The sequence below is a fragment of the Heterodontus francisci genome, chromosome 46 (genome assembly GCF_036365525.1).
Source record: "Heterodontus francisci isolate sHetFra1 chromosome 46, sHetFra1.hap1, whole genome shotgun sequence".
Taxonomy (NCBI): domain Eukaryota; kingdom Metazoa; phylum Chordata; class Chondrichthyes; order Heterodontiformes; family Heterodontidae; genus Heterodontus; species Heterodontus francisci.
In genome coordinates, this window is record NC_090416.1 from 21,305,608 (window position 1) to 21,331,522 (window position 25,915).

Genomic DNA, 25,915 nt, shown 5'->3' on the forward strand with positions numbered 1-25,915 from the left:
TTCCTGATTTATACTGTGCCCTACATTACCGCTGCTGTTTGGTGGCCTATAAACAACTCCTACCAATGTTTGCTGCCCCTTGCTGTTTCTTAGCTCTACCCAAACATCTTGATCATTCAATCTAAGATCCTCTCTCACTAGTGTACTGTTCTCATCTTTTATTAACAGAACTACCCCACCTCCTTTTCCTTTTTGCCTATCCTTCCTAAATGAACATTCAGTTCCCAGCCTTGGTTCACTTGGGGCTTTCATTGGGTTTAGCAACTGTGGATTAGGAAAGAGGGGAAAATTCAGCTAGGTTCCCCAGCCCTGACTGTCCTACTGTAACAGAAAATGTTCCAATTTTACCTTTTCAGGAATTTTCAAATTAACTTTGAAGTAAGACATTGGTTTCAGAATTTATTTACAACACAACTGCTTTCAGAATACCTGCATTAAGTTATACCTATCTCTGTTGCCAATCACATTCTTTAATCCTAGACTAAGAACTTTCTGACTTCCACCTATCACAGAATTTTACTCAGAATGAAGTGTGTTCTGTCAGTGCTTTCCCACACCAATTCTCTCCTCATAGCTCAAGGACTAAACCATGCAGTTTTCTCCTTAACATTGATTGTCCTACCTGGTTGTGGGGGTTCTGCTTGCCATTAGGTGCTATGAATCTGTTGTGAGATGTGTACTGCGGGTAATCGTTTCGATCTGCCATTGGATAGTATGATCCTCGAGAAGGAAACAATTCGAACTGCCCATTGCTTTTGCGGCGACAAAAGTAAATTATCTAGAAAGAGTGGGGAGGTGAAATGAAGAATGGGTTAGCTCCATCAACCAAAACAAGGTGGTTGTAGTCTGAGAGAAGTTGACAAATTATCATTTATAATTTTAAAAACTACAAGAAATTTTGGAATGCTGACACAACAGCTATAAAACAAAATTTGTGTTTGGATTTCACAAGGTTTCTCCACCCCAAACCCCCCCACCCCCTCCAACCAGGGATACAGATCACATCACACAATCTGTCGGAATATAAGGCACAACTCTAAACAGGTTATTTTTTTTTTATAAAGCCTGCAGAAGACCTAGCAGACAGATCAGAGCTTGAACTTGAAATACAATTCCTATCCCATCAGCTCCACCAGTCTTGTGGAGGCATCAAGTACAGGGGCCTGAGCAGCACAGAAAAGTGCTAAGAAGCTGCATTTCTCAAATTTCAGCTTGACCTGAATTGCTACATCCAAGTTTCATTCCTTTAAAATGTCAGTCTAGATGTGTTCCTAGTTCAATTTCCCTCTCCCTCCAGTGAGCGAATTCAGGCACGGAGAGAAAGAGACCAAAGCTAGGCTTTTGTAGAGGTGGAGAAATAATTTAAAAAAAACTTCTTCCCATTTCTGCATACACCCCAGGCAGTTGATAAATGACATTGGCCCGACAGCTGATCTCACTGGTACAACACTGGAGATATGTAGGAGGCAGTGGAAACTCTTTGCAATAAGGGAGAGAGACAAAGGGCAAAGCTGGAAGAGAGGACAGCCAATGGACACAGACACGCACTAAAACCATTGAAGACTTACAATGAGGAGGAAGATGATGATGATGATCAGGAGGATGATGCAGACAAGGACCAGAAGAGCAATGCCCCAGCCGGGTACAGTAGGAGCCTGAGAAGTCGTGGTGGTTCTTGTGGTTGTACTGGTGACAAATTTTATCTCATTTACTAAACAAACAAATTAAAATAAATAAGTGTCTTTATTCACTCGCATTTCATTTCCATCCTACAGTCAATGAGAAATGGCCCTGCAGCCATCCACACGATATTTCAGGGTCCCAAATGGGGTTTCATCTTTTTTCTGCCACACACCCTGCTCTATCCCCTGCTACATCAAGATTCAATACAATGCCTGTTAAAAACTTCACTGTAGCCACTGTCCCACAAGTCAATAGGTTTCTATTTGAAGAAATTATCATCATGGTCTCTGGAATTTTATTTTTGTTCACTACCTTATTTGTCCCTTTTATAATCTCCGCCATCCCTCAAATTAATATTTGCCTTATTCACTGCTACTTCCCTGAACATGCCACAGAGCTGTTCTACATTTGATCACTACTCGAGAGCCTTGCCCAACTGACTACTCTTCATATGGAAGCCTAGTCCACGAAGCTTGCTGAGGGGTGCGGGAAGAGTAAAGAAAGGGTGGCACAGTGGCGCATTGGTTAGCACCGCAGCCTCACAGCTCCAGCGACCCGGGTTCAATTCCGGGTACTGCCTGTGTGGAGTTTGCAAGTTCTCCCTGTGTCTGCGTGGGTTTTCTCCGGGTGCTCCGGTTTCCTCCCACAGCCAAAAGACTTGCAGGTTGATAGGTAAATTGGCCATTATAAATTGCCCCTAGTATAGGTAGGTGCTAGGGAAATATAGGGGCAGGTGGGGATGTGGTAGGAATATGGGATTAGTGTAGGATTAGTATAAATGGGTGGTTGATGGTCGGCACAGACTCGGTGGGCCGAAGGGCCTGTTTCAGTGCTGTATCTCTAAAACTAAAAACTAAAAAAAAATTCACCTTGCTGCAACTTCACTTTTCAGCCAATCACAAAACAACGCCAGTCAATTCGCAGCCTCAAAGGAATGAGCCTTACTGCACTGATGTTATTCCCATCTCTCGCACCAGCCTTCCTCAACCTGGGCAAATACACTACCTTGTACGTCGTCAACCACCAGGGTGTTGATTGTATTGTTTTTAATGCCTTCTTCAAACTCTTTCTTAACTGTCTGCTGGTTTACAGAGGCATCTGTGATGAAGGTACTTTCAACTTCAGTGATGACTGACCCTTTCCTTAAAAAGAAAGCAAAACAACTCGTCACAAACCATTTTACTAAACTCCGCTTCAGAGGGGCATACACATTGGACACAGGCTTACAGACCAGAAAAGCCCCAACTTCAATCTCTAATCTACGCTGAGTTAATTGATCTCTGTGGTGACAGTGAAAGCACAACAATTAGCATTTTGGAGTAAGGGTGACCCAGCAGCAGGAAGCCTTTGCTTCAGTAGATGTACCAAAGATTGGGAATGCCCATATTCCTTCCACAGAAATTCTAATCTGAAGATTTAAAACTCGGATGGGGTGAAGTTCAATGATCCCATACCTCAGAACCTGCTGTCATCTTGGAAACCAGCTGTTACAATACATTTACATGCACAAAAAGGACTTGCTTACTATTTCTCCCCACCCCACCTTCTGAAGGCATTGACTCTTTCATCTGTGAAACTGCAGTAACTGTTGACAGGATATTTTACTGTCTAGCATCACAATGAGCCAAAGGCTGATCATTATTAAACATCTAAACAAATTCCAGCAGGAGTCACTGCATAACAGCTTCCAGTGGCAATTTCACTTACAGAAATTAAATTGGGCACAGTGGTGGAGAGAGGGAGGTTCCAGTGACGCTCCTATATTTTTATTGTTTTCTTTCATGGGATGTGGGCATCACTGGCTAGGCCAACATTTGTTGCCCAGAGCCCTGATTGCCTTCGACAACTGAGTGGCTTGCTAGGCTATTTAAGAGTCAATCATATTGCTGCGGGTCTGGAGTCACATGTGGGCCAGACCAGGTAAGGACGGCAGATTTCCTTCCCTAAAAGGACATTAGCGAACCATATGGGTTTAGTTTCATGGCACCATTACTGAGACTAGCTTTCAATTCCTGATTTTTATTAATTAATTGAATTTAAATTTCACAGTTGCTGTGCTGGGATCTGAACCCTTGTGCCCAGGGTATTAGCCTGGGTCCCTGGATTACTAGCCCACTACGACATTACCACTAAGCTACCATCTCCCCTGTATTTGGAGGACCAACAACAGATCTGAGGGGACAGGTGTGACTCTACCTCATGCATTATGCATGTACCAGTTCTTACCCAGGACCCTCGTTTAGTGAGCCAGATAGTCCTTCCTGCTCTGGTGTGATACAATTACACCATATCCTGTGAGTTGACTGCAGACACATTGTACCACAAGGCACGAAGGTCACTACTGCACCCCGATGATACATGTTAAATCAATCTGTCAGTTGTGCATGCATGCATCAAGCAAATGACAGACATCTTGTACACAAGAGACAACAAGATATTCCCAATAGTGCAGAGCATCATCAATGACATCCATGTACTATACACTCCTGTCATCTGGAGAGGGTGCCCTGAAGAGCACATGACACCCCTACTCAGCATTTTATCTGCTTTTCCAGTCATCGGACAGAGGGTCAGGTCACTTGGCTCCACATTAAGTTTCCTTTCCCTTGTTTTTTTGCATAGCCTGGCTCATTCTCAAAGGCTGACAAATGTGAATTTCATTTTGAATGATTATAAAAGTTGAAAGAACATCTGCTCCTATCTGGAGTCAGTGACCTTCAAGTGGCCACATCCCTTTAAATTTGAGCTGGTAGCCAAATTTTCTGCACTTCTATTAGGAGAGCTCCCAGCACAAGACTAAAGCTTTCTTTAGATTTAACGGGTAATTATTCAATTTAGCTGACCCCACGAAATTGCCAATGCAATCAGCTCAGTGCACTTTTGGATAATTTAACACTTACAATTATATATTCCCAGTACTGATTTTACTGGGACCACAAAATTGAAGCTACAATGTTATTTTAATGGTTTGATGCTAAAAAGGGCAGGACATGATGGCTCTTCCTCTTCCCACACCTCAAGGTATCACAAAATGAATGTCTTACCTGAATTGTACAACATCTGAGCCTTTGTACAATGAACGAAATAAGCACGTAGAACAATTATAAGCATTGTCCAGCTGCAACAGAAATTTTTAAAAACACTCATGTATGATTTAATGAAAAGAAATTCTCCAACAATTTCCCATAGCCTGTACCCCATATCCTTTCCCACCTCCCCAACAATCCCAAACACTCAGCGTTTATACATAGCCTGTTGTCACCAACAGGTATCCCCAATTCGTTGCTCTCACTATCGACTCCTTCCAAACCCAATTGCCTCATATTCCAGTCTTGCCACCAACTGCGAACATACCCTGCTTTATTCATATGCCCATGCACCATGTTCTTGCCACTAACTGCCCCCACGTCATACCCCATTCTCAGCACCTGCAGATAGATGGAACCCAGCCAAGAGATGGACCAGGCATAGTTTGGGCTTGTCTGGAACTTTTCCTATGTTGACTCCACTCTCTGCTGATAGTAAAGAGGGCGAAAAACAGAAATTATGTGACAGGCAATGGAAAGGAATGAGAGATGCAGAGTAGATGTGATTACAGGATTTCCTACCCTTCTCGACTTCAGTCCTTGAACTATTCCCACAATACCTCTGTCTCAGCACAGAGGCTTCTACTGGATTTACAGTTCCTGCAGCAATGGATATTCTTCCTTCTGCTTGTACTCAGTAAGTAGTTTGGGAAGCCAGGTATTGCTTTGTGCCCATATCCAAGAACAAAGTCTGGTGCTGGTAGTCATGGAGACACGCATAGCAACAGGGAGTTTGGGATCGAGCATAAATAGTGGATTGAGAACCAAGCACAGCGAACCACCTCTGTGAGCTGCTTAATTCAACACCTTTGGGACCAAACCTTAAATCCAGTCAGGATGAATGTCTCCTTTGTCTTCTGGCTGAAAGGTGCCAACAAGAGTTTCCTAGTTTCCAACGGGCTTCAGCTCACTGCACAAAATTGTCCACAATTCTTTCAGAAATATCACAAGAGCAGCTACTGTGAGAAATGGAGCTCAAAGAAGTTGTTTGGTTGCCAAATTGTTTATTACTCAATCAGAAACCAATACTGACTACTACAACAACAACTTATATTTATATAGCATCTTTAACATAAAATGTCCCAAGGCGCTTGACAGGAGCGTTATAAAACAAAGTATGACACTGAGCCACCAAAGGAGATATTAGGTCAGATGACCAAAAGCTTGGTCAAAGAGGTAGGTTTTAAGGAGTGTCTTAAAAGAGGAAAGCGAGGTAGAGAGGTTACGTGGGGGTATTTCAGAGCTTGGGGCCTTGGCTACTGAAGGCACAGCCACCAGTGATGGAATGATTAAGATCAGGGATGCACAAGAGGACAGAATTAGAGGAGTGCAGATGTCTTGGAGGGTTGTGGGGCTGAAGGAGATTACAGAGATAGGGAGGGGTGACGCTATGGAGGGATTTGAAAATAAGTATGAGAATTTTAAAATCAAGAGCTTGCTTGACTGGGAGGCAGTGTCAGTCAGCGAACACAGGGGTGATAGGGGAACAGGACTTAATGCAAGTTAAGACACGTGCAGCAGAGTTGTGGATGACCTCTAGTTTATGGGGAGTAGAATGTTGGAGAGCAGCCAGGAGTACATTGGAATAGTCAAGTCTAGAGGTACCAAAGGCATGACGGAGGGTTTCAGCAGCAGATGAGCTGAGACAGGGACGATGTCGGGCAGTGTTACGTAGGTGGAAATAGGCGGTCTCAGTGGTGGCACGAATATGAGGTCAGAAGCTCATCTCATGGTCAAATGTGACACTAACGTTGCAGACAGACTGGTTTAGTCTCAAACTGTTGCCAAGGAGAAGAATGGAGCTAGGGAACAGAGTTTAGAGCAGGGACCAAAAACAATGGCTTCAATCTTCCCAATATTTAATTGGAGGAAATGTTTGCTCATTCAGTTCTGAATGTCGGATAAGCAGTCTGATAATTTAGCAACAGTGGAGGAGTCGAGAGACCTGGTAGTGAGGTAGAGCTGAGTGTCATCAGCATACATGTGAAAACTAATGCTATGCTTTTGGATGTCACCGGGAAGACTCTCTGGCTATGATTAGTTAGATAAGAATGGAACCTTGTGAGAGCAGTCCCATCCACCTGGACGACAGCGTAGAGACGTTGGAGGAGAATGAAGTGGTCAGCCATGTCAGAGGCTGCAGACAGGTTGCAAAGAACGAGGAGGGAAAGTTTACCTTTGTCATCATCATTTCGGATGTCATTTATGACTTGAAGAGTTGTTTTGGTAGTGTGGCAGAGGCAGAAACCTAATTGGAAGGATTCAGGGGTAGGCAGAAAAGTGGAGTTGAGTCCACAAACAGATCAGCTATGATCTTATAGATTGGCAGAGCAAGCTCGAGGAGCCAAATAGCCTACACCTGCTCCTAGTTCGTCTTTTCATATGATTCAAATATGGACTTACGGGAAAATTGGGAGTGGATTTGGAAGGTAACAAAATGTTCAAGGACTTTGGAGAGGAAAGGGAGGTTGGAGATGAGACGGTAGTTTGCAAGGGCGGTGGAGTCAAGCGTTTTTTTTTTGAGGAGGGGGTGAAGACAGCAGATTTAAAGGAGAGAGAAATAACACATGAAGAGAGAGAACTGTTTTCAATATCAGTTAACACGGGGACCAGGAGGAGAAGTTGGACGGTCAGCAGTTTAGTGGGAATAGGATCGAGGGAACAGGAGATGGGTCTCATGGACAAGATGAGCTCAGAGAGGGCATGAGGAGAGAAGCTTGAGAAAGATGTGAATTCAGAGCTAGGACAGTGGGGCGCATCAGAGGAAGTTTGGCCAGGTGGGCTGGTAGAAGGGAGGGACAGGCAAAGGCAGCAATTTGACAGATTTTTATTATAGACATGAATGTCAATCCTGTGCAAGGACAAAACATAAGGTCAATTATTTTCTAACAGCTCTCCAAGAAAAACAGTGATGCTCTTCTTCATCTCGCTTATTAAGGAACCTTGCATTTGTTGGAGGTGAGAGTGGTGGGGAGAGGGGTTTAAGAAGACCGTTTGCAGAAGAGAAAAGAAGCCAGGGTTATCTTTGCATTTCAGGATGATCCTGTCATATTGAGCAGTTTTAGCAGATGACAGCAGGACCCAATAGTGTTTCAAGTGGTCCAGCCAGATCTGACAGTGGATGGCTAAACCAGTTACTTGCTGTCTGCCATTTCCTTTCAAGTCTGCCTCCCTTGGACTTAAGAAGGTGGAGATGAGGGCCATACTGGGATAACAGTCAGGGTGAGAGAGTCTGATCCCTTTATTGGGGACTAGGTGGAGGTGATCAGTAGCTGCGGGAATGTTGCGGCCAACAAAGGGCCAAAGGCTAGATAGTTAAGATTTTGAAAGTGCAGTTGTAAGTGAATAGGAGGATAGGTTTTTAAACCAGGGACAGATACAGAATGAGGTGAGGTTAGGGTGTGGAAGGGAGATGTGGGTGGAGAGTGACTACCAGTGACTTTCCCCAGAAAATTATTTTCCTCACTTCATTTTTTCCTGAAGTTGCTGACATATGTGACCCTCTCCTTTCTTCATGTGTGCACATAGGCATTGAGTGTTGACAAGCTACTTAACCATTGCAAGCATCACTGCTAAGCCCAATCCTGCACACACACACACACACACACCTCAGCATGGATTACTAGACAAGATCAAAAGTAAGAAAGCCGCCCAAATTCTCCCCTCCCCAGTCCAGAGACATTAAGGCTGATTTTCGTACCTCTGCTGGGTACCTCAGTGAATTTAGGGAACTTTCCTGGTGTGTCTGGCTCAGTATTGTCTCCTCGGGAACAGATATTTACCCACCAAGATGGGGTGTGGGGGAACAGGGGGCAAGAGAGCTGGAAAGTGCAGCAAGTGTTAATTAGTTCATGAATTTTAAATGTTGCCATTATTAGACCTACCAGTTTAATAACTTGACCACGCAAGCTCTTGAATTCTTTAGAGTTTTTATCATCCAGGCTGGAGTTAAAAATCTCGTTGACAATTCTAAAAGTTACATTGAAGTTTAATGTTGGGGCTGCTGTGGTAATGGATATCTTGGTGGTGGTCTTCGTGGTTGTAAGATCAGTGGACATTGTGGCACTGTTCGATTGCATGGTGCCCATGGACACGTTACTGGCTGTGGTGCCAGATGCTGTATTGGCACTTGGACTGGTGTTGTTGGGGCGTTGAGTAGTTGAGGAGTCATTGGCAGGCTCTTGTGTGGTTGTCTGTGTCATGACCACGTTTGTGCTCATGGGAGAAGCAGTGGAGTTTGTCAAAGGAGTTGGTGTTGAAATGACAATCATGGTGCTGGGGGGTATTCCAGTTATATTGGTGAAAGCTGTGCTGGTTATATTCGAAACAACTGTGGAATTCATCAAAGAGGTTGTAGACTGAGCAATCACACTAGAACTGGTCGTGTTAATTGTTGTCCTAGTATTGTCTGGGAACATTGTGCTAGTGATGTTTACACCAGCTGTCGTGGCAGAGAAATTCGGCAGTTCTGTGTCATTTGAGCTTGTGACAGACGCCATTGTCCTCTCACTCGTAAAGACTCCATTTGATGTTACAGTTGTATTATCTGGCTGCAATGTGGTTGAGGCATGAACAATCGTAGTGAAGTTTGAGTTTGCTGAAATTGTAAAGGAGGTGCCACCGGTCACGCTCACAGCGTTTGTAGAGTATGAGTTTCCAGTAGAGTTCATTTCAGTCGTCACATTGGGAGTGGCCACCGTAGAGAACAGTGTGGAGCCATTACTTGTTACAGCAGAATCAGTGAATACTGAGAAAGATGTATTCGTGTTCACCGGCGGGGTGGGTGTGGTCGCGCTCGCCAGTGGGGGGGGCGTGGTTGCATTTGCTGGCGCGGCGGGTGAGGTTGCGTTTGGGGAAGGCGTGGTCATATTCTCCAGTGGGGTGGGCGTGGTCACGTTCAGGGCAGGTGTGGTCACATTTTCCGGTGGGACAGGCGTGGTCATGTTTATGGTGGGTGTGGTTGCATTTGGGGCAGGTGTGGTTATATTCTCCGGCGGGACGGGTGTGGTCATGTTTATGGTGGGTGTGGTTGCGTTTGGGGCAGGTGTGGTTATATTCTCCGGCGGGGCGGGTGTCGTCATGTTTGTGACGGAAGTGGTCGCGTTCAGGGCAGGTGTGGTTATATTCTCTGGCAGTGTGGGCATGGTTGCATTCTCCGGCAGGGCGGGTGTAGTCATGTTTATGGTGGGTGTGGTTGCGTTTGGGGCAGGTGTGGTTATATTCTCCGGCGGGGCGGGTGTGGTCATGTTTGTGACGGAAGTGGTCACGTTCAGGGCAGGTGTGGTTATATTCTCTGGCAGTGTGGGCATGGTTGCAGTCTCTGGCAGGGCGGGTGTAGTCATGTTTATGGTGGATGTGGTTGCGTTTGGGGCAGGTGTGGTTATATTCTCTGGCAGTGTGGGCATGGTTGCATTCTCTGGCAGGGCGGGTGTAGTCATGTTTATGGTGGATGTGGTTGCGTTTGGGGCAGGTGTGGTTATATTCTCCAGCAGGGCGGGCGTGGTCACATTTGTGGCGGAAACAGTCGGGTTCGGGGATGGGGTGGTCATATTCTCTGGCAGGGTGGGCACGGTCATGTTTGCGATGGGCGTGGTCACATTCTGGGCAGGTGTAGTCACATTCACCGATAGAGTGGGTGTGGTCACATTTGTGGCAGGTGTGGTCAAGTTCGGGGCTGGGGTGGTCGTATTCTCTGGCAGGGTGGGTGTGGTCGTGTTTATGGCGGGGGTGATCGCGGTCACGTTCGCCAGTGGGGATTCTTTTGAGGATGAGGAAGGAGTGGTCACATTCACCGATGTGAAGGGCGACAGTGTTACATTGACTGTAGCAGGTGTACTGGAAGAAGTAATGCTCAACATAGTTGATTTAACAGTTCCATCACTGCTCCTCACTGTAAAGACAAAAAAAAGCAAAGATAATTGAGAGAGCGACCTGCGGTGCAGGAGAAAGTAAACAAACTTGAAAAAGGCACTGAGGTCCTAGTTTGCATAAATCAGCTACTCCCTTGGTAGAAAGCTCTTCTGACTCTTTGGTTAAAAAAAATGCTAAATTAGCAACCCCCCCCCCCCCCCCCCACCCACAATCAGTTCTGATGGTAAAACCGAGTGATGCCCCATGTCCTTAAATAGCATGGAGGTGCCAACCTGAGCGAAGTACTGGAAGGGAGAATCTCATTTGGAACTGTACCCCAACCTCCAGGAAAAGGAAGCAGGAAGCCTCTCGAATACATGATGTACACTGACACTTCAGTGAGGTACTGAGAGAATGCTGTATCTAAGGTACTGTTCTTCAGAATGCTCATCTGCAAATTTCATTGGTCCTGGTAGACATTACAGATCTCATGGCACCAGTAAAGTGGATACTTGTCAGTCAAAATGCCTTCCTCAAATACGGCAACCAAAATTAGCTAATCATTTATCTCATTATTGCTGACCCAGACATTTATCATGTTTGTGACAAACACTGTCCCTTCTGCATTTGTCACTAGCAGTACTTCAGCTCTCCATCTCACTGGTGGGTCCATTTTCACCTACACCATATACAGAGGAAAGAAAGGGAGGAAGCTGCGATGGCCATGATTCTCAGCGTTACATTTTGTGAACACAGTTGTAGAGGTTTATCCCTATAGGTTGCAAAGTTTTGTTTTGCCAATTCATTCTAATGTTTTCTGTGGTTTTAACGGGAGTGAACCCAACAGAATCTGGAGTGGAGTCCCAATAGGCAATTGGTGTTTCCCTCAAGTTAGCACCTTCCGGCAACTCCTGCAACTGAATAGGCCTCAGACGTATAGGCTTTCGTCTTTCCTCTGCACACCAGCCTACCAGGTCAAGAGGGGGTGTAGATACTAGGCAAGTCTGCACCTCCTAAAAACATGCCTAGACTATGCAATAAACAAAGCAAGGTAACCTTTCAGTTTGGGAGCTAGAATGTGAGGGCTGTGCCCTGGAATGAACAACGACATACAATCCACAGCAAGTGTACGCAAGACAGCCCTGATTGACCAGGAGCTGCACAAGCTTGCTGTAGACATTGCCGCTCTAGCACAATGACCAGTGGCTACAGCAGCTTGGCAACAGGTGCCAAGGCCAAAAACACCAGCTCAGCGTCAACCTCAAATTGTAATTAGTAATTTGATAATATTTGAATATTATGACAATTGTAAGATTCATAATATAGTAGAGAACCAAGCTGAATATAGAAAGTACAAGGGAGATCTCAAAAAGGAGATCTCCGTGTGAAGGCAGAGAGCATGGCAGAAATATTAAATGAGTACTTTATTTCTGTCTTTACTAGAGAAGAGGATTCTGCCACTGTCACAGTAAAAGAGGAGGCAGCAGTCATATTGGATAGGATAAAAATAAAGCTGAGGTACTTGAAAGGTTGGCAGTCCACAATAGAAAAGTCACCCAGTCTGGATGAGGCGCATCCTAGAGAAGTAAGGGAGGAAATTGCAGAGGCTCTGGCCACGATCTTTCAATCCTCTTTGGATATGGGAGCGGTGCCAGAGGACCGGAGGTTGCAAATGTTACACCCCTGTTTAAAAAAAAGGAGAGCTAAAACCCAGCAACTACAGGCCAGTCAGTCTAATGTCAATGGTGGGGTAATGTCTAGAGATAATAATTTGGGTCCAAATTCATTGGCAGTTGGAAAAGTATGGGCTAACAAATAAGTCAGTACAGATCTGTTAAAGGTAAATCCTGTTTGACTAACTTGATTGAGTTCTTTACTGAACATAGGAACACAGGATGCAGGAGTAGGCCATTCAGCCCATTGAGCCTGCTCTGCCATTCGATTAAATCAAGGATGTGGTTTCAATTCCACTTTCCTGTCTGCCCCCCATAACCCTGGGCACACTTGTCTATCAAAAATCTAGCTAACTCGGCCTTGAATAAATTCAATGATCCAGCTGCAGTGCTTTCTGGGGAACAGAATTCCCAGACTAACGACGCTCAGAGAAAAGATTGCTCCTCGTCTCCGTCTCAAAAGGGAGACCCCTTATACTTAAACTGTGTCCCCTAGTTTTAGTCTCCCCCAGAAGAGGAAACATCTTCTCTATCTAGGGATGATCATGTTAGTGTAAAAGTGTGATGAAAACTAGACTTTGTAACATGATTATATTTTTAAAATTGTGATTTCTAAAAGTTTACGTTGGAGTCCAGAAGGTTAGGTGACCTCACATACATTCTGCTAAAGGACAAGACAAAAATCTTCATCGTTCTGATGAAGGGTCACTGACCTGAAATGTTAACTCTGCTTCTCTCTCCACAGATGCTGCCAGACCTGCTGAGTATTTCCAGCATTTCTTGTTTTTATTTCAGATTTCCAGCATCTGCAGTATTTTGTTTTTATTAAGACAGAAATCTTAGTTATCGGGACAACAGAGGACACAGACCAAAGACTTCTTTTTGAAAAAGCAATAACACCTGAAGAACAATGAGTTACACTCTCCTGGACTTTCAGGTCGGAAAAAAGGAGTCAGTGATTCTGAAGATGCAAATGTACCAAGCAGCTGTTAACACCTGGGAACAATGGAAAGCCCGGGTGGCTCTGTGAAACCACACTTCTGGACTTTGCATATTGGAGCAGAACATTAAGCTATTGATATTTGAGTCCAGATAAATGTAACAGATTTTCTGAAGGCAGGCAGGCTGTAAGAAGGGAACCCAGCGGTTGCAGCCTAAGAGCAGGCTGTAAGAAAGACAACCAGTGGTGGCCGCCTCAAGACAGAGAGAGGAGAAACATCTGCTCTTGGAAGCCTGAGAGCGAAAGGCTGAAAACACCTTTTTTCATTCCTTCATGGGATGTGGGCGTCGCTGGCTAGGCCAGCATTTATTGCCCATCTTGAACCTGTTGTGAAAGTTCAAGCTTGCAGAGAAATTAAAAAGCCAGCAGTGTCACCAGGAATCGCCTTATTCACGGACATCCAGGTCAGAATTCCTCGGAGAAGTCAGCAAAGAGGACATTGATTGTTGAAACGGTCTGGGAGATCCCACCCGTTTCAACTGCGAGGAGTTTGGGACTTTTAACCGCAAAGGATTTCACCATCATAAAAGGACCATATAACTTATAAATGTGATGTGAGGTTTTCAAATATCCGAATAAGTAAAGAAAATACTTTATTTGTAATCTGGGGTATAAGCTCCTGACAAAGTACTATTTAGTTAATGGGGATTTCTTTTAGTTTTGTTGTTATAATGAAAGTCTTAAAACATGAAAACTTGCATAATTGTTTAAATTGTTCTGGGGGTTCATATCTGGTATTTTTCACATGAAGAATCTCACTGAGGTTGTAACCAAATGGCATTTGTGGCAAAAGTACCACATAACAAACTTGTTAGCAAAATTGAAACCCATGGGATTAAAGGGATAGTGGCTGCATGGATACAAATTGGCTAAGGGACAAAAAGCAGAGAGCCTAATTTCGCTTTATAACCCTGTGAAGTTCAGGTTTTATTCTGTTAAAGGTGTTATACATGGACAAGTTGTAGTAGAGTCATACAGCACTGAAACAAGCCCTTCAGCCCAACGAGTCTGTGCTGACCATCAACCACCCATTTATACTAATCCTACATTAGTCCTATATTCCCTACCACATCCACACCTTCCCTCAATTCTCCTACCTACACTAGGGGCAATTTACAATGACCAATTTGCCGATCAACCTGCAAGTCTTTGGCTGTGGGAGGAAACCAGAGCACCCGGCGGAAACCCACGCGGTCACAGGGAGAACTTGCAAACTCCACACAGGCAGTACCCAGAACCAAACCTGGGTCGCTGGAGCTGTGAGGCTGCGGTGCTAACCACTGCACCCCCCAGTGTGGTGAATATTTGCTTTTCAGACTGAAGGAGAGTATACAGTGGTTTCTCTTTATACTGAAGGAGGGTATCGTCATGATCCTGACGTTTTTCTGGGAAATATGCAGTGAGCCTTTAAGGCTGGAAAAGGAGCCGTACTGCTTTAAGAGCCAGCAAGCCTCAGGAGTTAGAGAAAGTGCATTTTGGTTGCCATTGGATACAACCATATGGAGAGGGAACCAATCAGCTTCAAAGAATGCATCCTGGTTACCTGGCAACAGTCATTCAGAGACCCAGAACCAGATATACGATGTTGCAATTATCTTTTATATTGGCTTTTTAGTTGAGACAGACTGTTCGAACAGAAGACACAGACAGACAGCTGTGTGTTAGCACCTAAAAGGAGCGCTCTTACACCATTTTAAACTGAAGGAAGAGGATTTAGTCTGTTTAATTATTCTAACTCAAAATTCAAAAAAGTCAAGCCAAAACAGAGATCTCTGATAATTTAAACTGAAGGAAGGGAAGTTAAACTGTGAACAAAGAACAAAGAACATGACAGCACAGGAACAGGCCATTCGGCCCTCCAAGCCTGCGCCGATCTTGATGCCTGCCTAAATTAAAACCTTCTGCACTTCCGGGGCCCATATCCCTCTATTCCCTTCCTATTCATATATTTGTCAAGATGTCTCTTAAACGTCGCTATCGTATCTGCTTCCACCACCTCCCCTGGCAGCAAGATCCAGGCACTCACCACCCTCTGTGTAAAAAACTTGCCTCGCACATCCCCTCTAAACTTTGCCCCTTGCACCTTAAACTTATGTCCCCTAGTAACTGACTCTTCCACCCTGGGAAAAAGCTTCTGACTATCCACTCTGCCCATGCCGCTCATAACTTTGTAAACCTCTATCATGTCGCCCCTCCACCTCCGTTGTTCCAGTGAAAACTGCGAGTTTTTCCAACCTCTCCTCATAGCTAATGCCCTCCAGACCAGGCAACATCCTGGTAAACCTCTCCTGTACCCTCTCCAAAGCCTTCACGTCCTTCTGATATTGTGGCGACCAGAATTGCACGCAATATTCTAAGTGTGGCCGAACTAAGGTTCTGTACAGCTGCAGCATGACTTGCCAATTTTTCTACTCTATGCCCCGACCGATGAAGGCAAGCATGCCGTATGCCTTCTTGACTACCTTATCCACCTGCGTTGCCACTTTCAGTAACCTGTGGACCTTTACGCCCAGATCTCTCTGCCTGTCAATACTCCTAAGGGTTCTGCCATTTACTGTATACCTCCCACCTGCATTAGACCTTCCAAAATGCATTACCTCACATTTGTCCAAATTAAACTCCATCTGCCATTTCTCCGCCCAAGTCTCCAACCGATCTATATCCTGCTGTATCCTCTGACAATCCTCATCATTATCCGCAACTCCACCAACCTTTGTGTCGTCCGCAAACTTACTAATCAGACCAGCTACATTTTCCTCCAAATCATTTACATATACTACAAACAGCAAAGGTCCCAGCACTGATCCCTGCGGAACACCACTAGTCACATCCCTCCATTCAGAAAAACACCCATCCACTGTTACCCTCTGTCTTCTGTGACTGAGCCAGTTCTGTATCCATTTTGCCAGCTCACCTTTGATCCCGTGTGACTTCACCTTTTGCACCAGTCTGCCATGCGGGACCTTGTCAAAGGCTTTACTGAAGTCCATATAGACAACATCCACCGCCCTTCCCTCATCAATCATCTTCGTCACTTCCTCAAAAAACTCAATCAAATTAGTAAGACACGACCTCCCCTTCACAAAATCATGCTGTCTCTCGCTAATAAGTTCGTTTGTTTCCAAATGGGAGTAAATCCTGTCCCGAAGAATCCTCTCTAATAGTTTCCCTACCACTGACGTAAGGCTCACCGGCCTATAATTTCCTGGATTATCCTTGCCACCCTTCTTAAACAAAGGAACAACACTGGCTATTCTCCAGTCCTCTGGGACCTCACCTGTAGCCAATGAGGATGCAAAGATTTCTGTCAAAGCCCCAGCAATTTCTTCCCTTGCCTCCCTCAGTATTCTAGGGTAGATCCCATCAGGCCCTGGGGACTTATCTACCTTAATGCTTTGCAAGACACCCAACACCTCCTCCTTTTTGATAATGAGATGACTGAGACTATCTGCACTCCCTTCCCTAGGCTCATCATCCACCAAGTCCTTCTCCTTGGTGAATACTGATGCAAAGTACTCATTTAGCACCTCACCCATTTCCTCTGGCTCCACGCATAGATTCCCATCTCTGTCCTTGAGTGGGCCAACCCTTTCCCTGGTTACCCTCTTTCTCTTTATAAATGTATAAAAAGCCTTGGGATTTTCCTTAATCCTGTTTGCCAATGACTTTTCATGACCCCTTTTAGCCCTCCTAACTCCTTGCTTAAGTTCCTTCCTACTGTCTTTATATTCCTCAAGTGCTTCGTCTGTTCCTAGCCTTCCAGCCCTTACAAATGCTTCCTTTTTCTTTTTGACTAGGCTCACAATATCCCGTAATATGCCGTGTTATCCAAGCTTCCCGATACTTGCCAAACTTATCCTTCTTCCTCACAGGAACATGCTGGTCCTGGATTCTAATCAGCTGACGTTTAAAAGACTCCCACATGTCAGATGTTGATTTACCCTCAAACAGCCGCCCCCAATCTAAATTCTTCAGTTCCTGCCTAATATTCTTATAATTAACCTTCCCCCAATTTAGCACCTTCACCCGAGGACTACTCTTATCCTTATCCACAAGTACCTTAAAACTTATGGAATTATGGTAACTGCTCCCGAAATGCTCCCCCACTGAAACTTCGACCACCTGGCCAGGCTCATTCCCCAATACCAGGTCCAGAATGGCCCCATCCCTATTGGACTATCTACATACTGTTTCAAGAAGCCCTCCTGGATGCACCTCACAAATTCTGCCCCATCCAAGCCCTGAGAACTAAGTGAGTCCCAGTCAATATTGGGGAAGTTAAAATCACCCACCACTACACTGTTACATTTACATCTTTCCAAAATCTGTATACATATCTGCTCCTCTACCTTTAGTAGGCCTGTAGTAAACCCCCAACATCGTGACTGCACCCTTCCTATTACTGAGCTCCACCCATATTGCCTTGCTGCATGACCTCTCTGAGGTGTCCTCCCGCAGTACAGCTGTGATATTCTCCTTAACCAGTAATGCAACTCCCCCACCCCTTTTACATCCCCCTCTATCCCGCCTGAAGCTTCTAAAGCCTGGAACATTTAGCTGCCAATCCTGCCCTTCCCTCAACCAAATAAATCTTTTATCCCTCAAAAATTGTAAAACCAAATTGATTCATTAAAAAGTATTTGCAAGTTATTGTAGAAATTCATCGCAAGAGAAGGAGCAACAATTTTGACTTCTGAACTGGACTACGGACTGTTCCACTGTTGAAGAACCTTTTTTTCCCCCATCGGACGGCTGTGAGGACTTCAAGCAACCTTGGACTGTTCTATGTCCGGCAGCAGCATGCTATGCAAGGACTCTAATATTTTCTATTTTAAATGTTGTTTATATCTTCATAGTATTTAAGAATTTAGTTTTTCTAATTAAACAGTTAATTTATTGATTTAAAGACATCTGGTTTGGTTAGCCTCATTTGGAGGTTAATGGATGGTACAATTTGGCTGGGTCTTTCTTTAATTTGGAAAGTTTAAAATGATATGTTAGGCGATCTGTGGAGGGACGGGATTGAATTAACAGTGCACTTCTCCAACCACAATCAGAATTGACTGGAGCGGTCGGTCATAACAGTATACAGTGGTTACTTTTCAGACTGAAGGAGAGTGTACAGTGGCATTCCCCAGACGTTGCTTAGGACCACTTCTCTTTTTGGTATATATTAATGTGCTGTATTTGGATATACAGGGCATAATTTCAAAGATGGCAGGTGATATGAATCTCAGATAGATATGAAACAATTAATAGAGTCATAGAGTCGTACAGCATAGAAACAGGCCCTTCGGCCCACCGCGTCCATGCCGACCATAATGCCTATCTATACTAATCCCACCTGCCTGCATTAATTCCATATCCCTCTATGCCTTGCTCATTCAAGTACCTGTCCAGATGAGTCTTAAATGTTGCTACTGTTCCTGCCTCCACCACCTCCTCAGGCAGCTCATTCCAGATACCCACTATTCTTTGTGTGAAAAATTTACCCCTTTGATCCCCTTTAAACCTCCTCCCTGTCACCTTAAATCCATGCCCTCTAGTTTTAGTCACCCCTACCATGGGAAACAAACTCTGGGTATCTACCCTATCTATGCCTCTCATCATTTTACATACCTCTATCATGTCCCCTCTCAGCCTCCTTCGCTCCAGGGAAAACAGACCCAGCCTATCCAATCTCTCTTTATAACTCAAGCCCTCCAAACCAGGCAACATCCTTGTGAATCTTTTCTGCACCCTCTCTAGCTTAATCACATCTTTCGTGTAGTGCACCGACCAGAACTGCACAGAGTACTCCAAATGCGGCCTAACCAACGTTATGTACAAGTGTAACATGACGTCCCAACTCTTGTACTCAATGCCTCGGCCGATGAAGTCCATAAGCCTTCTTCACCACCCTGTCTTTGTTGCCACTTTCAGGGAACTATGTACTTGCACCCCAAGGTCTCTCTGCTCAACAACACTCCCCAGGGCCCTGCCATTCACAGTATATGTCCTACCCTGGTTTAACTTCCCAAAATGCATCACTTCACATATGTCTGCATTAAATTCCATTTGCCACTCCCTTGCCCACTTTCCCAGTTGATCTATATCCTGTTGTAACCTTAGACAACCTTCTTCACTGTCCACTATACCACCAATTTTGGTGTCATCTGCAAACTTACTAATCATGCCCCTTACATTCACATCCAAGTCATTAATATAGATGACAAACAACAGAGGGTCCAGCACGATCCCTGCGGCACACCACTAGTCACTGGCCTCCAATCTGAAAAACAACCCTCCACTACCACCCTCTGCCTCCTATCACCAAGCCAATTTTGTATCCAATTTGCTAGCTCACCCTGGATTCCATGTGTTCGAAACTTCCGGACCAACCTACCATGCGGGACCTTGTCAAAGGCCTTTCTAAAGTCCATGTAGACAACATCCATCACCCTGTCCTAGTCAATCCTCTTGGTCACCTCCTCGAAAAACTCAATCAAATTCGTAAGACATGATTTCCCACGTACAAAGCCATGCTGACTATCCCTAATCAGACCTTGCCTTTCCAAATGCATATAAATCCTGTCTCTCAGAATCCCTTCCAATAACTTTCCCACCACTGATGTAAGGCTCACCGACCTGTAGTTCCCTGGCTTATCCCTGCTGCCCTTCTTAAATAAAGGCACAACATTAGCTATCCTCCAGTTTTCCGGTACCTCACCAGAGGCTAACGATGATACAAAAATCTCTGCCAGGGCCCCAGCGATCTCCTCCTGAGTAGGACAGTAATAGACATCAAGAGGACACAGACTGTGAAATGGGAAGACATTTGACAGTTGAAATTTAAAATAGACAAATGGAAAGTGATATATTTTGGCAGAAAGAATAGGAAAAGGCAATATAAACTAAATAGTAGGATCTTAAAGGGGGTGCAGGAACAGAGAGACCTGGAGGTGCAAGTTCACAAATCTTTGAAAGTGGCAGGACAAGTTGAAGGTGTCTGTTTAAAACAAATGCAGGATTCTTGGCTCTATAGTGGACTGGGGATGTTCTGCTTAGAGCAGAGAAGGTTAAGAGGAGATTTAGTTAAGGTGCTCAAAATCATGAACGGTTTTGAAAGAGTTAATAAGGAGAAATTGTTTCTAGGGGGAAGATGTTGGCATAGCGGTAATGTCACTGACCCAGGCTAATATTCTGGGGATACGGGTTCAAATCCCACCACAGTAGCTGGTGGAATTTAAATTTAATTAGTTAATAAAAATCTGGAATTGAAAGTTAGTCTCAGTAATGAAACTACCTTCGACTGTTACAAAAACCCTTCTGGGAAATCTGCTGTCCTTACCTGGTCTGGCCTACATGTGACTCCAGACCCACAGCAATTGTGGTTGACTCTTAACAGTCCTCTGAAATAGCCTAGCAAGTACAAACCGGCTACGCAAAAGTTGAAAGGGAATAAACCCTGACGGTACACCCAGCATCGATCCAGGCACCAGAAATAACAACAGCAGCAAAACCAGCCCTGTCGACTCTACAAAGTCCTCCTTACTAACATGTGGGGGCGTGTGCCAAAATTGGGAGAACTGTCCCACAGATTAATCAAGCAATAGCCTCACGTCGTCATACTCACGGAAACATGCCTTACGTCCAATGTCACAGACACTACCATCACCATTCCTGGATATGTCCTGTGCCACCAGCAGGACAGATTCACCGAAGGTGACGGCACAATGTTATACAGTCGTGAGGGAGTTGCCCAGGGAGTCCTCAACATTGACTGCAGACCCCATGAAGTCTCATGGCATCAGGTTAAACATGGGAAAGGAAACCTACTGCTGATTACCACCTACAGTTCTTCCTCAGCTGATGAATCAATATTCCTCCATGTTGAACATCACTTGAAAGAAGTACTGAGGGTGGCAAAGGCACAGAATGTACTCTAGTTAGGGGACTTCAATGTGGCTTGGTAGCACCACTACTGACCGAGCTGGCCAAGTCCTGAAGGACCTATCTGCCAGACCACTACTGACTGGGCTGGTCAAGTCCTGAAGGACATGTCTGCCAGACTGGGCCTACGGCAGGTGGTGAAGGAATGAATAAGAGGGAAAAACCTACTAGACTTTGTGCTCACCAATCTACCTGTTGCAGATGCAACTGTCCATGACAGTATTGGTAGGAGTGACCACCGCACAATCCTTGTGAAAACAAAGTACCGTATTCAGACTGAGGGTACCCTCCATCATGTTATGTGGCACTATTGCCATACTAAATGGGATAGATTCAGAACAGATCTGGTAGCTCAAAACTGAGCATCCATGAGTTGCTGTGGACCATCAGCAGCAGCAGAATTGTATTCAGCCAAATTTGTAACCTCAATGCCCTCACTCTACCGTTACCATCAAGCCAAGGGATCAACCCTGGTTCAATATGAGTGCAGGAGAGCATACCAGGAGCAGCACCAAACAAACCTAAAAATGAGGTGTCAACCTGGTGAAGCTACAACACAGGATTACTTGCGTGCCAAACAGTGGAAGCAGCATGCAATAGACAGAGCTAAGCGATCCTACAACCAATGGATTAGATCAAAGCTCTGCAGTCCTGCCACATGCAGTCGTGAATGGTGATGGACAATTAAACAACTAACCAGAGGGGGCGGCTCCACAAATATCCCCATCCTCAATGATGGGAGAGCCAAGAATGTCAGTGCAAAAGAAAAAGGCTGAAGCATTTGCGACCATCTGCGGCCAGAAGTGCCGGTGGATTATCCATTTCGGCTGCCTTCTGAGGCCCCCAGCATCACAGATGCCAGTCTTCAGCCAATTCGATTCACTCCATGTCATATAAAGAAACAGCTGAAGGCACAGGGTACTGCAAAGGCTCTGGGTCCTGACAACACCCCGGCAGTAGTACTGAAGACTTGTGCTGCACAACTAGCCAAGCCCCTAGTCACGCTGTTCCAGTACAGCTACAACACTGGCATCTACTTGACAATATGAATTGTCCAGGTATGTCCTGTCCACAAAAGGTAGGTCAAATCCAATTTTTTTTTATTAGTTCATGGGATGTGGGCGTCGATGGCTAGGGCAGCATTTATTGTCCATCCCTAAATAGGGATTACTGCCCCATCATTCTACTCTCAATCACCAGCAAAGTGATGGAAGGTCTCGTCGACACTGCCATCAAGTGCCACTTAAACAGCAACAACCTGCTCACTGATGCTCAGTTTGAGTTCCACCAGTGCCACTCAGCTGCTGACCTCATTACAGCCTTGGTCCAAACATGGACAGAAGAACTGAATTCAAGAGGTGAGGTGAGAGTGATTGCCCTTGATATCAAAGCACCATTTGACCGATTCTGGCATCAAGGAGCCCTAGCCAACTAGAAGTCAATCGGAATCGGGGAAAACTCACCACTTGTTGGAGTCATACCTAGCACAAAAGGAAGATGGTTGTGGTTGTTGGAGGCCAATCATCTCAGCCCCAGGAGACTACTGCAGGAGTTCCTTGGGAGTGTCCTAGGCCCAACCATCTTCAGCTGCTTCATTAATGACCTTCCCTCCATCATAAAGGTCAGAAGTGGGGATGTTTACTGATGATTGTACCTCAGATGCTGGGAGTAGTCAGTGTCCATATGCAGTAAGACCTGGACACCATTCAGGCTTGGGCTGATAAGTGGCAAGTAACATTCACGCTACCCAGGTGCCAGGCAATGACCATTTCAAACAAGAGAGAATCTAACCATCTCCCCTTTGATGTCCTGTGGCATTACCATCACTGAATCCCCCACCATCAACATCCTGGGAGTTGCCATTGACTAGAAACTGAACTAGAGCAGCCATATAAATACTGTGTCTACAAGAGGTCAGAGGCTGGGAATTCTGCAGTGAGTAAATCACCTCCTGACTACCCAAAGCCTGTCCAACATCAACAAGGCACAAGTCAGGAGTGTGATGGAGTACTCGCCACTTGCCTGGATGGGTGTGGCCAGCTCCAACACTCAGGAAGATCAACACCATCCAGGACAAAGTAGTCTGCTTGATTGGCACCCCATCCACTACCTTCAACATTCACTCCCTCCACTACCGATGCACAGTGGCAGCAGTGTGTACCATCTACAAGATGCACGGCAGCAACTCACCACGCCTCCTTCAACAGCACCTTCCAAACCTGCAACCTCTTTCACATAGAAGGACAAGGGCTGCGGACACGTTGGAAAATAGGAACATTTGAATTCGGAGCAGGAGTAGGCAACTCTACTTTCCTGTCTACCTGCCATAACCTTTGACTCTCTTATCAATCACAAATCTATCTAACTCTGCCTTAAAAATATTAAATGACCCGGTCTCCTCTGCTCTCTGAGGAAGAGAATTCTACAGGCTAACACCCCTCAGAGAAAATTTTTTTTCTCCTCTCCACTTTAAATGGGAGACACCTTATTTTTAAACTGTATCCCCTAGTTCTAGTCCCTCCGCAAGGGGAAACATCTTCTCAGCATCCACCCTGTCAAGTCCCCTCAGGATCTTATATGTTTCAATAATGTCTCATTCTTCTAAACTCCAATAGATACAGACCCAACCTGTCCAACCTTTCCTCATAAGATAACCCTTTCATCCCAGGAATCAATCAAGTGAATCTTCTCTAAACTGCTTCGAATACACTTATATCCTTTCTTAAGTAACAGTACACAGTACTTCAGATGTGGTCTCACCAACGCCCTAAACAACTGTATCAAAACACCACCATCTGCAAGTTCCCCTCGAAGGCATACACTATCCTGACTTGGAAATATATCACCATTCCTTCACTGTTGCTGGATCAAAATCCTGGATCTCCCTCCCCAACAGCACTGTGGGCGTACCCACATCAGATGGACTGCAGCGGTTCAAGAAGGTGGCGCAGTGGTTAGCACCGCAGCCTCACAGCTCCAGCGACCCAGGTTAAATTCTGGGTACTGCCTGTGTGGAGTTTGCAAGTTCTCCCTGTGACCGCGTGGGTTTTCGCCGGGTGCTCCGGTTTCCTCCCACCGCCAAAGACTTGCAGGTGATAGGTAAATTGGCTATTGTAAATTGCCCCTAGTGTAGGTAGTTGGTAGGGAATATGGGATTACTGTAGTGTTCGTATAAATGGGTGGTTCTTGGTCGGCACAGACTCGGTGGACCGAAGGGCCTGTTTCAGTGCTGTATCTCTAAATAAATAAAATAAGGCAGCTCACCACCACCTTCTCAAGGGCAATTAGGGATGGGTAATAAATGCTGGCCTTGCCAGTGACGCCCACATCCCATGAAAGAATATTAAAAAACTTCCAAAAGGGAATTGGATACATACTTGAAGGGAAAAATGTAGTAGGCTTAGGAAAGGATGGGGTTGGGGGGAAGCCAGATTAATTGGATACTTTTACCAAAGAGCCAGCAGAGGCACAATCACCTGAATGGCCTTATTCTATGCAGCATCATTCTGTGGCTTTATGAAATTCAGTGGCCTTTATAAATATCTGAATCAGAATATTGAGGAAGACCTATGTCCTGTGTTACGACCAGATGCGAAAGGTGTCTAGGGGTCTGTTACTATCTTTGCCTGGTCTTATTGTAACAGGATTTTATTTTTAAACACACTGTATTTTGAGCTCTCCCTTTGTGAATCCTTGTTCACAACTTTCCAATTATAAGGCAAAGAAATGAGTACAAACAGGCTTTCTGTAGTTTAACAAAGATCAAATTTATTAAACCATAAACTTAAACTCTAATACGGTTAACGCCTACGTATATACAACGCGCCCACGCTAGCATGCACACATGATACACACATGCAAATATGGACAGAAAAGAGCAGAAATAAAGATAAGTAGAACAGGGCAATATAATAAAAGCAAAATACTACAGATGCTGGAAATCTGAAATAAAAACAAGAAATGCTGGAAATACTCAGCAGGTCTGGCAGCATCTGTGGAGAGAGAAGCAGAGTTAACGTTTCAGGTCAGTTTGCCTCAAACTGAGTTATCTCTTGTTACTGTTTCTCAAGCTCACTTGTAGTCCTTGATTGAAGATATGGTCTTGCGTTTCTTTGGGGCCCAGTATTCTTCGTAAACATTGTTACGAGATTCAGTTCCATGGGAAAGAGATGAAAGCAGGCAGACAGGAGAAGAGGTAATTCTTACTTCAGTTCCAGGAGAGATCTTCACTCCATAAGCACACGGCTTTGTCCCAGTTCAAATCCGGTTTTCTCCAATTTAAAATTTGGAGACATAGGTTTAGGGGAGAGGGGCAAAGTCTAGAGGGGATGTGCGAGGCAAGTACTTTACACAGAGGGTGGTGAGTGCCTGGAACTTGTTGCCGGGGGAGGTGGTGGAAGCAGGTACCATAGAGACGTTTAAGAGGCATCTTGACAAATACATGAATAGGATGGGAATAGAGGGATACGGACCCCGGAAGTGCAGAAGGTTTTAGTTTAGGCAGGCATCAAGATTGGCGCAGGCTTGGCATAGCCAGAAAACAATGATGAGCAGGCCACTGTCTTGGGCAGTGTGGTGTTGGTAGATCTGCATATCCTCCCTGACGCGTCTTGTATACCACTGTGTGATAAATGAGGTGAGTTTGCATTTGAACCATTCGATTTGGAGGTTATTGAGTTGAGCGTGCTTGA

General features: G+C 45.0%; 1 protein-coding gene and 1 long non-coding RNA gene across 2 annotated transcripts in view; one reads left to right on the plus strand and one right to left on the minus strand.

Annotated features, from left to right (window-relative positions):
* LOC137356950 (uncharacterized) overlaps positions 1-1,734 on the plus strand; it is an 81,291-nt gene extending 79,557 nt beyond the window's left edge. The window contains exon 3 of the long non-coding RNA XR_010971116.1: positions 1,401-1,734. This is a non-coding gene — a long non-coding RNA (uncharacterized lncRNA). The remainder of the gene's footprint in view (positions 1-1,400) is intronic.
* Positions 1-25,915, minus strand: part of LOC137356946 (mucin-1-like) — a 58,830-nt gene that overhangs the window by 20,736 nt on the left and 12,179 nt on the right. Inside the window, exons 2-6 of the mRNA XM_068022827.1 lie at positions 8,654-10,659; positions 4,728-4,801; positions 2,689-2,825; positions 1,569-1,711; positions 623-778 (exon numbers count right to left, since the gene is read on the minus strand). Coding sequence (XP_067878928.1) covers positions 623-778; positions 1,569-1,711; positions 2,689-2,825; positions 4,728-4,801; positions 8,654-10,659 — 2,516 coding nt within the window. The remainder of the gene's footprint in view (positions 1-622; positions 779-1,568; positions 1,712-2,688; positions 2,826-4,727; positions 4,802-8,653; positions 10,660-25,915) is intronic.